General features: G+C 31.5%; 3 protein-coding genes across 3 annotated transcripts; 1 reads left to right on the top strand and 2 right to left on the bottom strand.

The window, feature by feature from the left end:
• Positions 1 to 880: 880 nt before the first annotated feature.
• LOC149890038 (uncharacterized) lies at positions 881 to 1,882 on the top strand. Its single transcript, XM_090085218.1, has one exon. The coding sequence runs from the start codon at positions 881 to 883 to the stop codon at positions 1,880 to 1,882; it is 1,002 nt and encodes a 333-aa protein (XP_089941344.1).
• A 3,336-nt stretch (positions 1,883 to 5,218) lies between these two features.
• Positions 5,219 to 7,782, bottom strand: LOC145192691 (uncharacterized). The gene is made up of 2 exons (XM_090086067.1): positions 7,150 to 7,782; positions 5,219 to 6,910 (listed from the first exon to the last, which is right to left on the bottom strand). Exons 1-2 carry the CDS (start codon positions 7,261 to 7,263, stop codon positions 5,351 to 5,353), a joined length of 1,674 nt encoding a protein of 557 aa, XP_089942193.1. The 5' UTR covers positions 7,264 to 7,782; the 3' UTR covers positions 5,219 to 5,350.
• A 9,252-nt stretch (positions 7,783 to 17,034) lies between these two features.
• On the bottom strand, positions 17,035 to 19,517 carry LOC149890037 (uncharacterized). Its single transcript, XM_090086204.1, has one exon. It carries the CDS (start codon positions 19,515 to 19,517, stop codon positions 17,349 to 17,351), a length of 2,169 nt encoding a protein of 722 aa, XP_089942330.1. The 3' UTR covers positions 17,035 to 17,348.
• Positions 19,518 to 20,213: the final 696 nt, after the last annotated feature.

Below are 20,213 nucleotides of genomic sequence, written 5' to 3'. Positions count from 1 at the left end.
TTGTTTGAAGCTTAAAACTTATTTAAAAAGTGTATTGAATTTTAATTAGTAAATATTATCATGTGTGTTTAAGGTTAGTTATTTTCATTATTAATATCATTTCTTCATTAAGTTAAAATTTAAGTTACATTACTTAATTGCATAATTTAATGTTTTATACATTTACAGAATGTCTGTGCTAATCAAAGTATGGTCTTCTGATCGAATTATTAAGAAGTTAGTTGCCATCAACAGTAGTGAAGATTTTGCGGCGCTACTCCACTTTCTCCCCCCCCTAATTTTATGATTGATTCTGATAGAGAATTTTATGCTGATTAAGAATCGTATAAAAACATGGGTCTCAAAATCAACGGAAAGTGCTCTAATCTGATGTCGAAAGTACAAAAATATACCACAAATCGCTAATATTCGCCATCTTGAAAAGTGATTTTTTTTTGTTTAAAAGTTATCCTTTCAAAGTATCAACAGCCTGGTTTTTATTTTTTATATAAAAGATTTCGAATAAAAGAACAAAGAACCGGTGCGTTAAGTTTCATAATCAGGTGTATTGACCGCATTTTTTTTCTCTTACCAGGTAATGAAATTCAATGGCATTTACTCTTATCGCGTCAATTTGCTTCAACTGGATTCTTAGTTTGTTAGCTTGAGTGTCTTTTAAAACTTTTGTCAAATAAGTTGAAAAATTCTTTCATTGATTATATTTTACAATTCACTTTAAAACAAGATAAAAATTTTTTAATTATAAAAATAATTCTTTAAAACTATTGACTTTCTTTTAAAACTTCAAGTTAACCCCCCGTGAATTCATTTTCATTATGTTTGTCATATAAAAAGGAGTGCTTCAGAATAGTTTTTCTGCTTCTTCATTTATCTACATATCATGGCTCTTCGAAGACCAACAATAGACGTTTTTGACTCACTTTCTTTGACAGAAATAGGAGCAAAATTCAAATACGATATCGAAGCTACAATTCACTGGTGCAGAACTTATGGTTTACTCGCTGAAAGCATGAATTGTAGTGTATGTAACGTGCCCTGCACACAGCAAACAAAGAATGGGTCAGTTGATCAAGTTATTTGGAGATGTCCAGTCAAGCGCTGCAAAAGAACCTTTAACATTAGAAAAGGCAGCTTCTTTGAGAAATCTCACCTACAATTGTGGCAAATATTGGGCTTAACTTACGCTTGGAGTAGAAGTGCAGGTAAGAGCCGGGGATTATCAATAAGTGATTTAAGGCAAGAGTTAAATATCGGAAACGACAGCACCATTGTTGATTGGAATCAATTTTGCAGAGACATTTGCGTCTCATATTTCCTCAATAACCCTGATCCAATAGGCGGTCCAGGGTGCATTGTTGAAATAGATGAATCTGTTTTTTGTCGAAGAAAATATCAAGTTGGTAGAATAATCCCGCAGCAGTGGATATTTGGTGGGTATGAACCTGCAACGAAGAAAGGCTTTTTGATTCCTGTCCAGAACCGCGATGCTGCAACATTAATTCCTATCATACATCAATGGATACTTCCTGGCTCTATTGTCTGGAGTGACATGTGGAGAGCATATAATGATTTGCAAGCTCCAGCATATTTACATGGTACCGTTAACCACACCCTCAACTTTGTAGATCCACAGACAGGTGTAACAACAAATCACGTGGAAGCTATGTGGTGTCGAGCAAAAGCAAAATTCAAATCAATGATGGGGCCAACTAATCGCGAAATGGTAGCTGATTATTTATCCGAGTTTATGTGGATTCAGAGATTTTCCGAACACCGGTTTTTTCACTTTTGGGATCAAGTTTTAACAGCATATCCTGTTTGTAGTGATCGACCGGATCAGATATTTTGCCGGAACCGGAACCAAACCGGTAATAGATTCTAAATATTCCTAACCGGAACCGGAACCGAAAATAAATCCAAACCGGAACAGGAACCGAAACCGGAACCGAAAATAAGTAATATATTTTTAAAAAGTTAGTTCTAATTTAAACAAAAATTAATGTAGTAAAAATAACTATAATTTTACATTTTTTTTTAAAGTTTTTCTGAAACCCAAGGCATAGAGAAGCAGTTAGACAATCCAAAAAAATCATTTAACACTTAAATGATTTTTTGGATTGTCAAAATGCACATTAATCGTTTTCCCCTGCTCGAAGTTGCGCAATAATTTTTACAATGTGCGAAAAAGATGAGCTGCAGGAGCCAAATTCATCTTTAGGAGGTTCAAAATTGTCCATTTGGATCATGACAATATGTTTAAGAAAATGAGCTGGTAAGAATCAGAATGGTGTAACTTCAGCTCAAATAATAGCGATAAAAACATTACAAGATATGAATATTAATTTAAAGTTAATTTAAACAAGAAAATTAATTAGTTTTCAAACAAAGCCAAATTTTATTAACATTAATTCTCAAGCTTAACAACTAATTTAAAAATTTTTTTAATCATTTTTATCAAAATGATCATAACGGTATTATGCTAAATAAAGCTTTATAATATATATTTTCGGCAGCATTTTGAACCGGAAATCCGGCCGGAACCGAAATCATAAATATACCCGGAACAGGAACCGGAATTTCGGTTCCGGTCGTAATTTTGGCCGGAAACCGGATCCGAACCGAATTCCGGTCGATCACTACCTGTTTGACATCCTGTGTGCATCAAACGTAACATACATTATAATTCATGCCTAAGGTTGTGTAAATCAAAAAACGGCTATTTTCATAGCCACACAAAATTATTAAGAACATTTTTTGCAAAGAACATTAAGAAAGCCCTTTTTTATTACTCCATGAAAGTTTGTCTTTCCAATTAATTTTTTTCTTTAATAACAAAAAAAAAAAATAACCGAAAAAATAATCGTAAATTCTGTTACAAAACTAAATTTCATAAGAAGGAATCGCAATTTCGCAAGAGCGACACGTTTTATAACTTTATAACTCGATCGTCTGCCTGATAGCTCTGGAAAGAACTTACGCGTCTATATTAGCCATTCCAGACGATTTTTTTATAATTCAAATAAACATATACAATGATTCTTACGTCGCGAAAATAAAAATAAAAAACGTCATAAAATATGCGAAGGAATATAGATATATATATACATAATTTCTGTATACAAATCCTTAGAATCTATTCTTCAAAAAAACATAAATAAATACTTGTTATAAAAAGAGAAAAGAAAATAAAAAGAAAATTTCGTGTTTTTTGTCAAACGTCAGATGTTTTTCGTTGAGCCGTGGAATCGCTATCTATGTTAAACCAGAAAAAATTCCTTATAGTAAAAACCAGGCTGGCAATGTTTTGCGGTTAAAAACAATATCAACCGTAAAGTTAGTGAATTCAAGATGGCGAATATTAGCGATTTGTGGTATATTTTTGTACTTTCAACATCAGATTAGAGCACTTTCCGTTGATTTTGAGACCCATGTTTTTATACGATTCTTAATCAGCATAAAATTCTCTATCAGAATCAATCATAAAATTAGGGGGGGGGGGGGGGAGAAAGTGGAGTAGCGCCTGCAATTCCTAATTAACGAATTAGCTCTTTTACTGTCCCCTCAGCTACATAATACTTTAACATTAAAAGATTTACAAAGACACGTATAATAGGCAAAAGTAAATCTCGGCACATGTTAATCCACGGTCAACCCATGTTTTTCACGAGTTCTCCTCACGCGAGCGACGGTGCTGGTGTAGCAGCTTTTATTGACTACCCACAAATAAATATTTAGGTGGGCTTAAAGTATGCTAAGAAAAATTAACTTCTAATAATATAATTGTCAGTGTTAAGAATATTTTTTTTTCATACTCTATGGAAGCATTAATGACAACAAAAAAGTATAGCACGTAAGTTTTTTGGTCTTGGCGTCCAATAACACTCTTGAAGAATCAACAATTTATTGCAATTTTGTAAGTTTCAGACATTCTTATATATAATTAAGCAATACTTAATCTTAATTTATTTTATTTTTAATTTAATTTTATTTCTTTGGTGTGGCATGGAAAATATGACAAGCTCTTAACAAGTTGGTCGTTTCTGTTCTTAACGGAGTCTTGTCGCTTTGCCTCACCCAAGTGTTTCGTTATCGGAGGTTTGCAGCAGTCTTCGTTGTTCCACTTTACGAGTTCAATTTAATCTTTGATGAATTCTATTTTCATGCACCAAGTATCCGTATGCATCCCAATTCTCTGATGTGTTCCCTTTCACGAGTTATGGTTGCCAACAAGGTATTCTCAGAATGACAAGATAACCCCCTCTGAGTTCTGCTTTTATTGATCAGGAAAACTGTATTATTCTCCAAATATGTCGCAATCCCGTATACACCAACCTAGTTTTAATGTATATTTTAAGAATAGCAGTACATACACAGCTATGACAAGGTCCAAAAATTTTTGGAAGGATAAGCAGTGACTACATATAACCGAAGCAGCCTGTTAACGGTAGTCAACCATCTTGAATGTACCATCGGCTCGTGCTTCAGCAACCCAAGATTTTCAATAGATTGCGAAGTATTTTGAGTTTTGGAAGATATTTTGTGATGCCCCATCCAAAATTTATGACTGATAAAAGCTCCGATTTGGTTTAAAAAGGGTAAAGTTTTGGATATTGATAACAAAAAGCACAAGAAACAAATGCTACTAGAACTACCAAATGTAGCTAAAATGAGCAACATTTATAATGTTTCAGGTCGTTTTACAGTAGCGATTGCCAGTCCAGCATTGCTAGATAAGAGTTTCATACACTAAAGAGCACATCACTTGCGAATTTTTGTGCAAAATCACTCCCATTTCCTAGTTTTTTCAGCCTACCTTAACAAATATTATCTGAACAATCATTTTAGATTCTTTTTCTGATTGGCTCATGAAATTTTCAAAAATTAAAATGGAAAATCTTTTTAAAGTGTTGAGTCAAAACGTCGTTTCAGATTAAATAGAAAATCAAGTTGTGATGTAGGGGAGAACGGGGTGAGATGGGACAAAAAAATTTGCTTGCGTGCTGTGCTTTAAATTTTCCACAATAACCATACAAATCGGTTTAAAACTATAGTCCAATGAACTGTCATGTTAAATTATTGCAAAACCCATTATTTAACCATCAAATTAAGTTCAAGAGCTTGGTTTTTTAAAGTGACACTGTTTGTCCCATGTCACCCCATGTTGGGGTGAAATGGGACAATGGTTGGGGTGAAATGGGACAAAAATAGAAACAAATAATTTTAAGCATTATTTAATTGTTTATTCTACTCCTTATAAAACATAACAATACACAAAATTTATTTATGTTTAACAAGAATAAAATACCATTCTAAATGCATTTGTAACTTTGTTCAACAGGTTGCTTGATGTTTAAATTGAGTCAAAATTACGTTGATGTCTGAGGGGGTAACTTTTTTTCTTTTTCTTATCTTTATCTTCTTTTTTTCTTTTACATTCTGATAAACTTTCAACTAGTTCATTTCTTGTTGGTGTGTCAGTCAATACCAGAGACCTAGAACATTTTTTTTTTGCACTTTTTCTCTTTGCCACCCTTTCACCTGCTTTTGGAAATGGCCTTATATCTTCTGCTGTCCAACGGTAGGCAGAAGTGCTGATTTGCTGTTTCTTTTCATTAATAACTTCAGATACAATACACAGTGATGTGGGGATTGTTTGTTTGTCGGATTTGTCATTTGCTGAAATTGGTCGATCAGATACATAAGAACATAAAAAGTCGACATCACTGAAAACATATGGATCGTACGGGAAAATGCCAGCTGCTTTAAAACCATTTTGAATGTTTTGGGAAGTAAAGGCTCTCGTATAAGCTATTCCTAAATTTTCAGAAATGTCATATATCGTCATAGGAGTATTTGGATGCGCCTTTAACCATGAATCACATGCTGAATTGTAAAATTTCTTTAATGGCCCAAATACTGATCTGTCAAGTGGTTGGAGTTTGTGGCTGCAATGGGGTGGCAATGTCAAGAGCACAACATTGCTTTCCTTAGCTTTATCCATCAGTTCAATCGATATATGAGTTTTGTGGTTGTCCATTATTAAAAGTAATGGATGATCCTTGCTGGGATGCCCATACTCCACAAAATGATCAAACCATTTCAAAAAAATTTCTGTATTTATCCATCCACTAGGATTAGCATCACCTTTTGTACCTGTTGGTGCACCTTTAAGCATATGGCTACGAAAGTGGACACGAGGAAATATCAAAAACGGTGGAATAAAATTTCCAACGGCATTAATGCAACCCACCATTGTAACTAGGGTTCCCCTTTCAGCAGAAGTTACCTGTCCTACTTGCTTTACTCCTTTACCAGCAATCACTTTCACTGGCTTATGAACAGTTGTCAGACCTGTTTCATCAATGTTGTAAATGCAATCAGCAGAAAAGTTATAGCGCTTCTGCACACTGTCAAGGTTTTTGAAGAAAGTATCTACATTTGTGCGATTGAAACTAGTTGTTCGACTGAGGCTGGTAGCTTCTGGCGTACGAATAGATAATTTTGTACGGTTTAAGAATAAATTAAACCATTCAGTTCCAGCTGTTTCACTCTTTTTCCAGTTTTCTGGTATTTTAATGTCATTTTTAATTGCATATTGATATGCAAGTTGCTTTGTTTCTCTAACATCAAGTCCATAATGCATATTAGATGCTTGACGAAGATATATTGAAAGTTCATCTTCTTGTGTCTTATTAAAAATATATTTATGTTGTTCATCAAAGTATAAGTTACTGTAAGAAGTTTCTTTGTTAGCCTTTATTTTCCGCTGTAAACTTGATTTTGAAATTGTATACTCTTGTGCAGCTGCTCGTAGTGATAAACAGCCAGATTCGACAGCCATCACAGCAGCTTTTATTGTATGAGCATCAGGCTTTAACCGACTTGTCACTCGTTTGTACTTTCTTGGCATCTGAAAAATTATTACTCATATTACTCACTCCATTATTAAAAAAAATTATGCTCTTTTTAATTGCATTAACCAAAATCCAGATTAGGCTATAAATTTTAAATTCATTTTAATGAAAATAAAATAGTATCACAACCCTATAAAACTTATAATGTGATTAAATTTAGTAAGGCTAATAGTGAAGAACTTTATTTAAACTGAATTTAAAATACAAAAATGATTGGCATTAAAACAATACTTACTGTGAAAGATGTCTTCAGGACAAAGTAACAAAGAAATCCAATATAATAATAATTATTTTCTATGATAAAAAACACTTTACTATAAAGTAAACATTGAAATCTTATCATAAACATAAATATAATTTTCTGTTCACTTGCTTTTTTACAAAAATATTGATTATAAAAGTTAAAGTACAGTAAATTAAAAAAATGATAAAATTGAACAGTGTCCCATTTCACCCCATATCTCCTGTCCCAAGTCACCCCATTACTCGTAAGTGTGATTAAACCTTTATTTTATATAGTTCTCGTAGCCATATGCTAATCATATTTCTTCAGTAGTTAAATAAAACAATAGTGAATAATTAAAAACCATAAACATAAAAATATATGCAAACAATACATAAATATTTAATATTAATGATGTCTTCAAAATCCAGGAAAATTGTTAGATTTTTACATATTCGCAAATAATCCGAAAAAAAAATACTCCTGAAACTTAAAAAACACAATAATATGAAGAAGCTATTGCAAACTTATAACATATATAAAAAACTTTTGCTTTATTAAATTTTTCACTGAGATATTGCCAAGTCCCATCTCACCCCATGTCCCATCTCACCCCGTTCTCCCCTATACAAGAAGAAAAACCGGCCGTTCAAAATTTTATATCAAGCAAGCTCCAATGTATTAGTTTAGTTACTAAAATGAATCTTTGAAATAATCGTTGATTGATGCAATGGATTAACAAAAAGAGGTTGAAAAAACGTTTCTTTCAGGTCATTCACATGTTTACAATATAATGATATAGCTTAAAAAAAAGGTGATTGGTTAAAAACTTTTTTTTAGTATTTTACTTGTTTTGGTGAGTTACTGTTACTCGATACTTTTTTTAAGTATTTTGCTCTTTTAGATCTTTTAGTTATAATTGGCTGAATTAGTATCGCTCATAACAAAAAATCTTGTTTGGCTCGTTTTTAATGCAAAAGCTAAATTCCTGGTGTACCGTTTAAAATATCTACTGAAAATTTTATGAAAATATGATCTTGGTTTAAAAGAAAAGTTTCGAAGACTTTTAGCATAGCAAAGACACTTTTTGGCTATAGGCGATCGAGAAATCTTGCTAAAAGCCATTTGTAAAGAGCGACAACGTCAAAAAGTTGCGCTTTATCTATGTTTCAAAAACCACTCGTTTGTTTGCATATTTTTCTGGTTTTTCTCACTGCGAGGTGATTTGCTGTTTGTTCAATTCAAAAAAAAAAAAAATTGTTCAAAAGCTCATTACGCATGCCCTGTCCTGTTAGGAATTTATGAAAAAAAAATCAACAGTGAGCAATTGTTGATAATACTTTATATTGATTCTGCAATGGTTTTTGAATTGGTTATTAACTGTATATGCGAACCATTCCGTTCACATTATACAAATGTATTATAATAAGTTTCAGTGTCAAAGTTTAATGAATTAATTTATTTATTTACAAATTATTTCAAACAGAACACCATGGAGGATTTCCAAACTTTTTAAAAGTAATTTTTTTTACGGATGAATGTGCATGGTTGTACAATAATTGCTTAAGTTTTTAAAATTTCTATCAGTTGACCGCATAACGGTCATCTCCGTGACAAACACGGGCAGAGCAAACCTGCAGAATTTGGCCGCTCCATGACATACAAGGACAGCGCTCTTTTTTGAATATATAAATATTTCAACTCCGCGAACGTCACCTTTAATGGTAAATACGCGTTTAGAAATTTATTTAAATTTTAAATAAGTTATTAAAAATACTTTAATTTAGTATATATAGTAGTTTAGCATGTTAATATTTTTTTGTTATAAATGTAGTAATGAAGTAATAGTTTATTTTTAAAAAAAGAAGATGTTTTTTTAAATAGATTATTACTCTAGACTAATAGGGCCTTAAGAGGTTAAAAAGCGAGTTTTACGTTATATTTGAATGGAATGATTTTATTCCGTCTCAGTGATATTCACAATGTGATAGATTCAAGGGTAATGTCAAATAAACTGAGTTTTTTTTTGTTCTTATAAACTGAGTTTGTTTTTTTTTTGTTTAAAATATGCAGCTAGATTTTCTTTACATTTTTATGTAAGGTATAGTTTTACATATTGTTTGAATACCATATAGACTATCCTCGCTAAGTTTATAGTTAAATAATGTGGAAGCTCTTCATGTAAAGAAAAAATATATAGCTAAAATGAAGTATGAGGGTTATATGAAAAAGGTAATGTGGAGGTTGGGAAAAAGGTCGAAAGTCTGGAGAGAACTTGGTTAGGAAAGGGCAAGATTTTGGGATTTTTGGTTAGGACTAGGCAAGGTTAAATCGTTAAAAGGTTAAGGTTGTGTTTACTGTCCTCAATTTATTCTATTATGTAATATAACTCAATAAATGTTCTATTAATATGTAATAGTTAGGACTCTTTTATTCACTACCTTTGTAAAATACAAATAATACTCTCTTATTCTACTTGTAGTGTTAAATTCTGTTTTTATCAATTACTCTTCTTTTTATTTTTATTTTTTAAAGGAATAGCTCTTTTTCTTCTTTATTTGTAAAACTTCTTGTTTATCCAAAAACTCTTCAACCACAAAAGTTCTCTCCCTCTAACTCCTTACATCTTCCTAAAAATCTATTTTTTTGAGCGTTTATATTTTTTGTTTGTTTTCGGTTGCGATACCTATTCATCATTTACTTATATAGCAGGTTGATGAGTCCTCTTGTGTACATCTATTCCGATCGTTGTTTTTAATTTAATTCTCCCTCCTCACACTAATAGCAGCAAGTTAAGAATTATGTTTTAATTTCATTCCTTTTCCAGATATTAATGAATTTACTACAATATCATGCTCCATTTAAAACTTATTAAAAACCCCGTTTTTTATGTCGATTTTGAACACTGTATATCAATTAGCTGTAAATCCTAAACGGATCGGAATTTTAGGAAATAAATGTACGGTTTCCTTAACTTACGCTTAAAACATTTTTACCAAATATTAGCGATTTTAATGAGGTAGTAGTAAGAACCCTTTTTTTTAATTTTGCAAATTAAATTGAAAATTTTTAGAAATTTTCATGTTCTTTTAAACATGAGTTTTGAAAATCTCTTACGTTCGAAAAGTCTCTTATGATAGCAGAAATCTTATAGATTTTTTTGGCATTAATGGCTTCTGGCTATGCAATCGACCTTAGTAAGTAGGGAAAAACGAGAAAAAATATAAAAGAAAATATAATGAGAAAAAATATAAAAGAAAACCACAGAAAAGCCACAGCAACAAAATGCCTCATTCTTATTAAGAATACTTAATAAAAAATGTGACCTTTTATAGCTGTGGCTTTTTCCATGGTTTTCTTTCCTTTTTTTTTTTTTTTTTTTTTTTTTTAACCACGATTTTCATTTGTTCCCATTAGTGAATTTTGAAAGATTTGGAAATATACAGAGCTAGTTTACCGATGTTTGATAGTACCTTATTAGAGAACTGCGTATTACACCAATATAACAAATCAGGAGAGAAGTTTCTGTTTCCAATTGTGGTAAAGGATAAAGTTTAGGGTTTTAAAGTGTTTAATGACAGTTGCAATAACTAATGTAGTGCAAAACTTTGCAATTGCATCAAAAAATTTTTAAATAAACAGTTATAAAGAAATCTATTTTGTTTACGCATTGTAGAAACAAATGCCATTGTTTTTAACTCCAACAGTTGTTGTACATCCATCTATTTTAAGAACAATAGTTTTGTTTATGTTTTGTTATTGGGCTAGCAGGTAAAATATAATATTGCATATATATATATATATATATATATATATATATACACTACCGTGCAAAAGTCTCCGCTCATGTGTAATATTTGCAAGGAACAGTAAATGCAATACATTTTAGGATAATTTTAAATATATAAAAAGAAAAAAACGTTAATATAAAAAGTTGATGAGGCCAAATCATAATTTTGCATACTTTTTCCTTTTCTTTTTGTTTCAAATAATTTTGTTTACCTTTGTTTTGTTGAGTTCTGCTGCTAAAAACATGGCAGAAATTTTTCTATATGAATAACCTTTTTCACGTAAAATACATATAAAGTTCTTCAGTATTCTTTATTAAATTTAAAACTGCACAAAAGTTTTAACCAAAATATTTTTTGTAAGCTTAGGTTTGACAGTAGCATGATACTTTCCGGCATGGTAAGGATGTTTTCTGTAATTTTAATTGGTTGCTTTTAATAGACTTATGTTTATATTTATACTTGAAAATGGCATTAGTGTGCGCATTTAATGTCTTGAATTTAATAAAGAATTTGAGAAATGGTGAAAGTAAAGAAAGAATATTGTGAAGAACTTCGTGGCAAAATATGTATTTTACGTGAAGAAGGTTATTCATATAGAAAAATTGCTTCCAGGTTAAAAATATCCGAATCAGGTGTGAGATATGCTCTACAACGATTGCATGATATTGGTTCCAACAGTGACAGATCACGTTCTGGAAGACCAAGAGTTACATCACGGCAAGAAGATACGTTTATTGTTGTGTCCAGCAAAAGAAATAGAAAAATTCCAGCCACAATTTTAACAGCAGAACTCAACAAAACAAGGGTAAAGCCAGTATCAACTGATATTGTAAAAAGAAGACTAAGATCAGTCAACTTAATTGGACGCATTGCTGCACGTAAACCTTTGTTGAGGGCAGTAAATAAGAAGAAAAGATTGGAATGGGCAAAAATGCATAAAAATTGGGGATTAGAAGATTGGAAGAAAGTTCTATGGACAGACGAGAGTAGGTTCGAACTTTTTGGTACCCGACGTCGCGTGCATGTTAGGCGTTTACCTAATGAAAGAGTGCTTCCTCAATGTATACAAAGTACTGTAAAACATGGAGGTGGTAATATTATGCTTTGGGGATGTTTTGGCAATGGGTTAACTGGAGATTTAGTTAAAATCACATCTACCATGGATAAACACATGTACCATAATATTTTGGTTAAGCACGCGATTCCATCTGGTATTCGTATAATTGGGAAAGGATTCATCATGCAGCAGGACAACAATCCAAAACATGCATCTGGATTATGCAAAAATTATTTGAAACTAAAAGAAAGGGGAAAAGTTTGCAAAATTATGACTTGGCCTCCTCAATCACCAGATCTATCACCCATCGAAAAGTTGTGGGATGAACTGGATCGGAAGATCAGAGAAGCAGGTGAAACATCTTTTATTAATCAGCAAATGCTATGGGAACGTTTGCAAAAAGCTTGGAATGAGATAACAGCGGAAACCATGAATAAATTATTAGCCCGAATGCCAAGATTATGTGCTGCTGTTATACGCTCCAAGGGGTCTCATATTGATGAAAATAAAATTTAACATTTACAACTTTGTATATTAACATTTTCTTGATTTTATATATTTAAAATCATCCTAAAATGTATTGTATTTACTGTCTAATTCATTGTTTAATAAACAATTAAAAATAAACGCAATTTTCTTGCAAACTTTTGTTGCTTTATTGAAATATTACAAATGAGCGGAGACTTTTGCACGGTAGTGTATATATATATATATATATATATATATATATATATATATATATATATATATATATATATATATATATATATATTTATATATATATATATAAAAGGAGGTCTTAAAGGCTGTTAAGATTTTTTGAAATATTTCGAGAACAACTTAATCAATTTTGTTGATTTTTTTTTCCTATTTTAATGCAAACTTATCTCTAAATACAGGAAAGATTCTAGAAAACATCATCCTCGAGCTGATCACAAAATTTTCTCAATTAAATGCGAACACTGCGCATTATCTTTTGGATGGTATTGTAAAATTTCACACCCCAAATTAGGCGGAATTGATTAGTATCTGCCGCAATTTTCCCCTTCTTACACAGCTCATGTTTTGTGTTTACCCAAAAATTTTAAATTTAACAAAGTTGTGGCACGTTTGCTGGATTCATGTCGTTTGTGATAAAATCGAAGGCTGTTTTTTTTGATACTATTTGATTACACTTCTTGAGTAATGATAAGATGCAAGATCAAACCAAAAGACGGATGGATCATTATGCTTTCAAATTATAGGCATAAGTTGCTTTTAAGCATTCTATCACGTAAACTAAAGAGTTCATGTTTTTTGTTCGAGAAAAATGTTTTAAAGCCAAGCAAACAGATAGCTTGCCAAGCCAAAATTTATTTTGCGAAATTTTTTTTGATTTGAAACGCTTTAGCAAAACGTCCTGCTTTCTTTCCATTCGGAATGATGTTAAATTTCTTGCCTGGAAGCGTTGATTAGTCGAATTTGTAGTAAGTTTCATCATGCATTATAATTCATTTTGAATTTTATAGAAGCTTCTATCTCAGCAGTTTTCGACCGTGTTTTTGGCCTTCGTTCAATTGCTTTTGGAATCTTCAAGGGATTTTCTGCTTCTTGTAATGCCATGCAGTCAAATCTTTCATTTTTAAGACTGGTAAGTAACTTACCATTCTAAAAAATGATACTCAGCTTATTGAATATTTTAAGAATGTCTCTATTTGCTTCTGGTATAAGCTTACTACTTCTGAAATACCCCATCTTATAAAAAAAAAAATGTGATAGTATAAATATAAGCATACTGAGATCATTTAGCATTGGGTTTTTTATGTAAGAAGGTCTTAAAAACTGTCCGAAATGATAATGACCCGTGTGATTTTTTGAAGTATTTCCAGAATTACTTAATCAGTATTGATGATTTTGTATTGATTTAAAGCAAACTTATCTCCAAATAGGGGAACATGGGGTAAGATGACGAATGGGGCAAGATAAAAACATTTTTATCTTCAAAACTCAACTAAATATGAAATCTGACTGTAGCTAAGAGGGAAGTAGATTACATCTACTAGATTTATTTATGCTTTCTTTATAAATATTATTTTCGGAATCAAAGATAATTATTAAAAAGGTTTTTCCTATATTAAGGAAAAAAAAAAATTTATCCACTTGTATTTGATTTATTTCATCATTACATCACCAGCCAAAGGTAAGCAAGAATTTCTCATTCAGTTTGTTCAATTTGGAAGCAATACAAGTAGTATTACGCTATGATAACTTATTTATGTAGAGTTCTGAGTCATTTTGAAGATTAAGTAGCCTAGGGGCAAGATGAACGGGGCAAGATGACTCGTTTGTCGTTTCGCCAAAGTACATGTTTTACCATAAACCTATACTGTAATAACGTTTGCGTAACTTAGTCATTATTAGATTGCTTTATTATGCATTAAAATACTTTGTTTGACATATGCTTTATTTTGTTGTGTTGGAATTTGCTATGAACTGATTAGTAGACTTTTTTTTGTATAGCCCTGTATGAATATATAGATTGATTGTTTAAAAAATTACGTAACCGTTTGTATTACATATCTTATTAACTAGAATTTATGATATTGTGTTATTTGAGAAGGTAATGGTATAATGGAGTTTATTTTCTAAAAAGTCGCTATCTTGCCCCGCATACGGGGCAAGATAATAATTTGAGGTAACTTTGGTTAATAAGTTTTTTCCAGGCTATTTTTAACTTTTATATGGGTTTTTTTATAAGTTAGTGACGCATTATAATTTTTTTTCCACTTTTTGATAAAGTTTTACTTATTGAATAAGATATATATGCTTTTCAAAACGTTCGTCATCTTGCCCCATGTTCCCCTACAGCAAAGATTTTAGATAAATCATGCTCGAGCAGATCACAGAACTTTTTCAATTAAGTGCTGACATTTCGCATTAGCTTTTGGATGACAGTTTTCGTAAAGTTTTCGTGATGCCACAACCCGGTATTGGCGGAATTGAATAACATCTGCTTTGTTATTGACCTTCTTGGATTGTCGATTTGTAAATACCAGTTTAACTTTTTTGATTTCCCAAACAGAGTGCTTTAGATTTGAATCGTTCAGCCAGATCACTTTTTGATCAAGTTTAAATTTGGCAGATCTCTTTCTCGGTTTTTCGACTTTCTTTCCAATTGGTAAACTTCATTCCACAATTTGATGAAACGGCTGATAGTTTTTGTTTTAAGCCACTCGCTCATAATATATTTTCTCACTTCTACTTGCGAATACATTTTTTGTTGGCAATAAGCTTCTTTAAGACTACCGCTATATTTTATTGGAATGGAGATATATTTGCTTTAAAGTAATAATAAAAAAATAAGAATATTGATTAAGTGCTTCTCAAAATACTTCAAAAATCCCATTGGTCACACTTTCTTGTTTTTACCATCAAATGAAAAGTTTGACATCACTGAGGTTTTCAGTTAAAAATGATCAATGATCATTTCAAGTTTACAAGTTTTCTTAACAACCCAAGAAAAAACAAGTGTCTTTGACACTTTAGAAACGTTTCTACAAAAATAGTAAATGGCTTTGTATTGCAAATAGCTTCAAGGCGTCCAATACAACCAATAATAGTTCCACAAATAATTTCTTTGTTCATGCATGTTCTAGATTTTGCCTTTGTTTTGATTTTATGACAGTATTTACTCAGAAGTTGTACATCATTTCTTAGTTCATTTACTTGAGATGAAAGTAAACAACATTTTTCTGCGAAATCCTGCACTAATGCCATCTTTTAAACAAACTCATTTCAAACCCAATTTGTTTGTTAACTAAAATATTCATAGATGCTAATTCTAGTAGTTAGTTAACACTTGATATAACTGAATACCCACGTTCATTAGAACACCACCTATATTCATCAAACCATTGCTTAATTTACACATTACGGCATTTGTGAGTGCAGTAATTTACTTATATAATTTTTTCAGAAAGAATCAACGCCTTACATCTTTCTTCAACCTTTTGCATGAGCATTGCTAACAGCATACTATTATCAGCCATCGTCCTATCACATTAGTGATAATTGATTTAATAAAAAAAAAAAAAAAAAAAAACCTATTAGTTTGCTATTCTCTAAGATTCTTAGCGCATATTCTATTAAATCTAATAATGCGTTTTTTATTAACAATGAATGAACATAGATTCTGCTTCTTGTGTATATCTGCTACAAGTCTTTTAAAATAAGAAGCTTTCTATTATTTCAGAGCCACAGTTATGACATCGTTGTTGTTCTACGTGTAATTTACCCATGAATATAAAAAAACCCCAGCTTTCAAGTTCTAGTTGGTTGGCCACAACCAATTGTCTGGTTTTTTTAATTTCAATATTTTACTGTTTTATCTCTTAACTACTTTTCTAAGACTACTCGATCCCAGAGCTTCATTATTCCGATTGGATCAGCAGAAGTTTCTGTAATAAAAAAGAAATCGAATCTGATTTATTTAATTCAAATAGTCTCAACCACAAAATTTTTTCCAATCCGATTAAATACCATTCAAAAGCATCGCCGAATAGGTAACTTACTAAAGTTTCATATCAACTCTGTTCAGTAGCATTCTGCATTCTAGAAAAACCTTTGCCTGATGTAAAGAGAGACCATTATTAATATGCAACTCAATGTTTTGGAGATATTCAATTTTTTTTTAACATTCGTTGTTAATTCTTGGGCATCTCCATTTTTACACAAAATTTTTACAATTTCTGATAAAGCATTTCTTACTTCTTTTAAATCAGATATATCTTGGATAATCTCTGACTCTCCAACGAATTCTTCGACCAAAAAAGCACAAGATTTTCTAATACCATTTACCACCTAATCATAATAACGTTCTGTATCATACAACTTATTCATATTTTCTGTAACGTAGCGACCGCAGTATTTAAGTGCTTCTGCACCAAAGTCGAGTTCCCAAAACTCATTTGCTTCATGCTTAGCTGCAAAAAAGTTTTCCGCCAATGTTTGCTTAGCTAATAAAATTTTATTATACAAATTTATTTCTTTAAGGTCGTCAAAAAATTCCTCTAACTTCTTGATATCTTTTCTTTTAGATAAATCATAAAAACGTGTTTTAAAATTCTCTTTTAGTTGTTTTTTATCTAAACTTGATATCTCTGCTTTAAATATAAGCTGCCTTTCTAACTTTGTTAAATCACACTTTGCTCTAATTACTTCCATGAAGCTTTTAGGATCATTCTTTTCTGCCTCTTTAAAGATTTTCAGCTGTCTCTGAAACAAACCACAGTTTAGCGGTATTGTCACTTCGTCTTCTCCAATCAAATGTAAAACTTTATAGTCAGCACTCACTACTACGGCATAACTCGCTTTTTCCGCAACACTCAATACTTTATTAGAGACAGATTGTTCCCGAGATATTCTAAAAACTCTTTACTCATATGCTTAAAATTGAGAAATTCTCTTTGAGTAAAAGAATCGACAAAGTTGCTTTTAAGCAACCCATTTATAGTATAAAATAATATTGGTTTTGTATCCTCTCTACTTTTCTCAGACGCTAAACCCAAAATATCATTATAAATCAAGCTTAATGAATATAGCGAAGCTTCGAAATTATTTTTCCATATGTTTGATCTAGATATCAACTTATCAGCTAACGCTAGAGTGAAACATTCACCACAAAGACCAACTGCCGGTATACCGAAATCTAATGCCCAATAACTGTAAAGATCATCCCATTCTTTTTTTGATGTTAACTCTGCTGCTGGTAATTTTCTGACTTGACTTTGATCCAACTTTCTAAAACTATTAATATAAGTTTTTAGACTGCTTAAGCTGATATTATATTTGCAATATTCCTGTAATTGTTCTTTGACTTTATTTTTGTCGATTTGATTGGTATGCTCTTCTTTTAACATACGCTCGACAGGAGCAACTTGATCCGTATCATATATTTGTTGCCTAGCATCTTCAGATTTACTAAGATCAATTAACTTTTTATGCCAGGGTCGGTGAACAGTCCTTTTTTTTAACACTTTTAAATCAGTGTTTGAAAGAATACGTAGACATCTTTGGATTAGGTTAGTCTCTGCAACTCCTAATATATCTGCATTACCGGATTCTTTTCCAAATAAAGCTGCCCAGAATTTCTGTATGGTTTGTTCTTGATTTTGATTTAACCTAGATAAAAATCTACTACCGCTTAAGCTTATTTGTGCAGCAAATTGAAATATAACTTGATAATTTGGCACGTAATGCTTATATTGATTAAAAACTTGCAATACATCTTGATTTTCGCTTAACATACCAGAAACAATTTTTAACGCTGCAAAATATTCTTGATACGTTGCGTGATTGAATTTTAAACAAATTTCTTCACCTTTTTTCTTGCTTACTAAAAGACCCGTATCTTGAAGATCATTTATTACATCGACGTCATAATAACGAGCTCTTAAAACGTTGCTTACAACTTTGTAATCTAAGTTAAAAACTTGTCTGAACGAAAATGCTTGTAGCATATCAGTGTACAAAGAAGTACTAGTATAGAGAAAATGATCTTGTTTCAATTTCAAGCGACTTTCAACTTGTAAATGTTTTTGCAGAAACAGCAATAGCTTACCCTGTAAAAACTTTTCAAACAAATCAACGGCATTAAGAAATGTATTTTGAGCGCTAGAAATCTCTCCACCATTTTTTAAGGTCTGATAATCTGTAATAATCTCTGACTCAAATCCTGCGCAAAAAAGATAACTTTCTAGGGGTATGCCAAACGTAGATCTGATATTTTTTGGGCTATTTGCAATGAGCGTTTGATATTTTGCTATTAATCTTCGTACGTTTCCTGACTTTTTATCTCCAGTAAGAGCCTTAATGTATTTCTTAATATATTGATTCTTCTCAACATCAGTATACCCATTCAATGTAAGAAAAAGATTGAGATTTCTGTTTTTAGGCATAGGTATATTATGTGCTGCATATGGCCTAGTTGTTATCATCAGCTTAGTCTCTTTATGTAAAGTAGAAATCCAATCACTCAGCTTTTGTATGACATTTGGGTCTTTTATCTCGTCAAAACCATCTAATAAAATTGTTACTTTATTTGGTCTTTGCATATCATAGTTCAAAGCTTCCAGCTGCCATTCTGACAAATCAACGCTAGACGTTTCCTTAGTGAATATCTCAGCTGCAGGTGGTTTTTGCCCTCGAAACTCTAACCGTGATAAATCTAGACGTACAAGCCATGAATATTGATCTGTTGTCTTTTCTTGAATCCACTGCTCTCTTTGATGCAGACAGAATGAAGACTTGCCATGACCAGCAGGAGCAGAGATTATACAGAAATTTTCCTTTTTTATTGCACCTCTAGAAACATCTTTTTTTACTTTAAAGCTGTATTTATCAGCAATTGGAAAAAATATTTCTTTGCCATATTTAACTATGCTCATATCTAGTTCATTTCCATTTAAAATGACATAGTTACTTTGGTACGCGGCCTTTACTTTATCACTCAAATCATCGCCCACATATATGTGTTTAATATTTAATTCAAACATGGATTCATTTAAAACTTTCTGACTTTGTATTAAAACGGTATTTTTTAGTGCTTTTTTCCTTCTCCAATATTGTTTGGTTATCAAATACCACCCTCTCGCTAAAATTATCTTTTTCCAATTCTTCTTTTATTTGATCATAAGTTTTTCCTTTGATAACAAATAAACCAGCTTCAACATGTGATAGATCATGCAGTTGATAGACAGGTTCTCCTTTAACTAATTGATTTTCTATATAAAGATTATGAGGCAAACCAAGTTTCAACTCTTCTGTTTTCTGATTATCTTGATTTAAAACTTCGTAAAGAAAATCGGCACGTTTCATTACTTGATATATGCCGCTGTCTGTTACCAGGTCGGATAATTTATAGTTTTTTCCTGCAATATTAATAACTTTTGTTCTATTATTACTTACAACACTTTTTATTTGCTCATCTGATAAAACATTTTCAACTTGAACTTTCTCTCCGTATTGATCGAAGCGTGCATCATCCTTTCGAGTTAATAAGATAATCTTTTTCCTCTTTTTTTCGACATTTTCTAAGACCTTTCGTAACTCTAACAAATCCAATAATACTTTGTTGTCGCCGTCATTACTATAGTTGAAAACTGCAACCTGTATTTGCTCTCCCTGCAATATAGTAGCGACATACTCCAGAAAATTGGAAGACTTGTTAAAGAATGCATACTGATCTTTTT

Source organism: Hydra viridissima, unplaced genomic scaffold, assembly GCF_058129835.1.
Source record: "Hydra viridissima isolate aposymbiotic clone 2 unplaced genomic scaffold, HvirCarnegie_v1 scaffold_4, whole genome shotgun sequence".
NCBI classification, from domain to species: Eukaryota; Metazoa; Cnidaria; class Hydrozoa; order Anthoathecata; family Hydridae; genus Hydra; species Hydra viridissima.
Note: the sequence above shows the minus strand (reverse complement) of the source record. Positions and strands in the feature narration are given on the sequence as shown.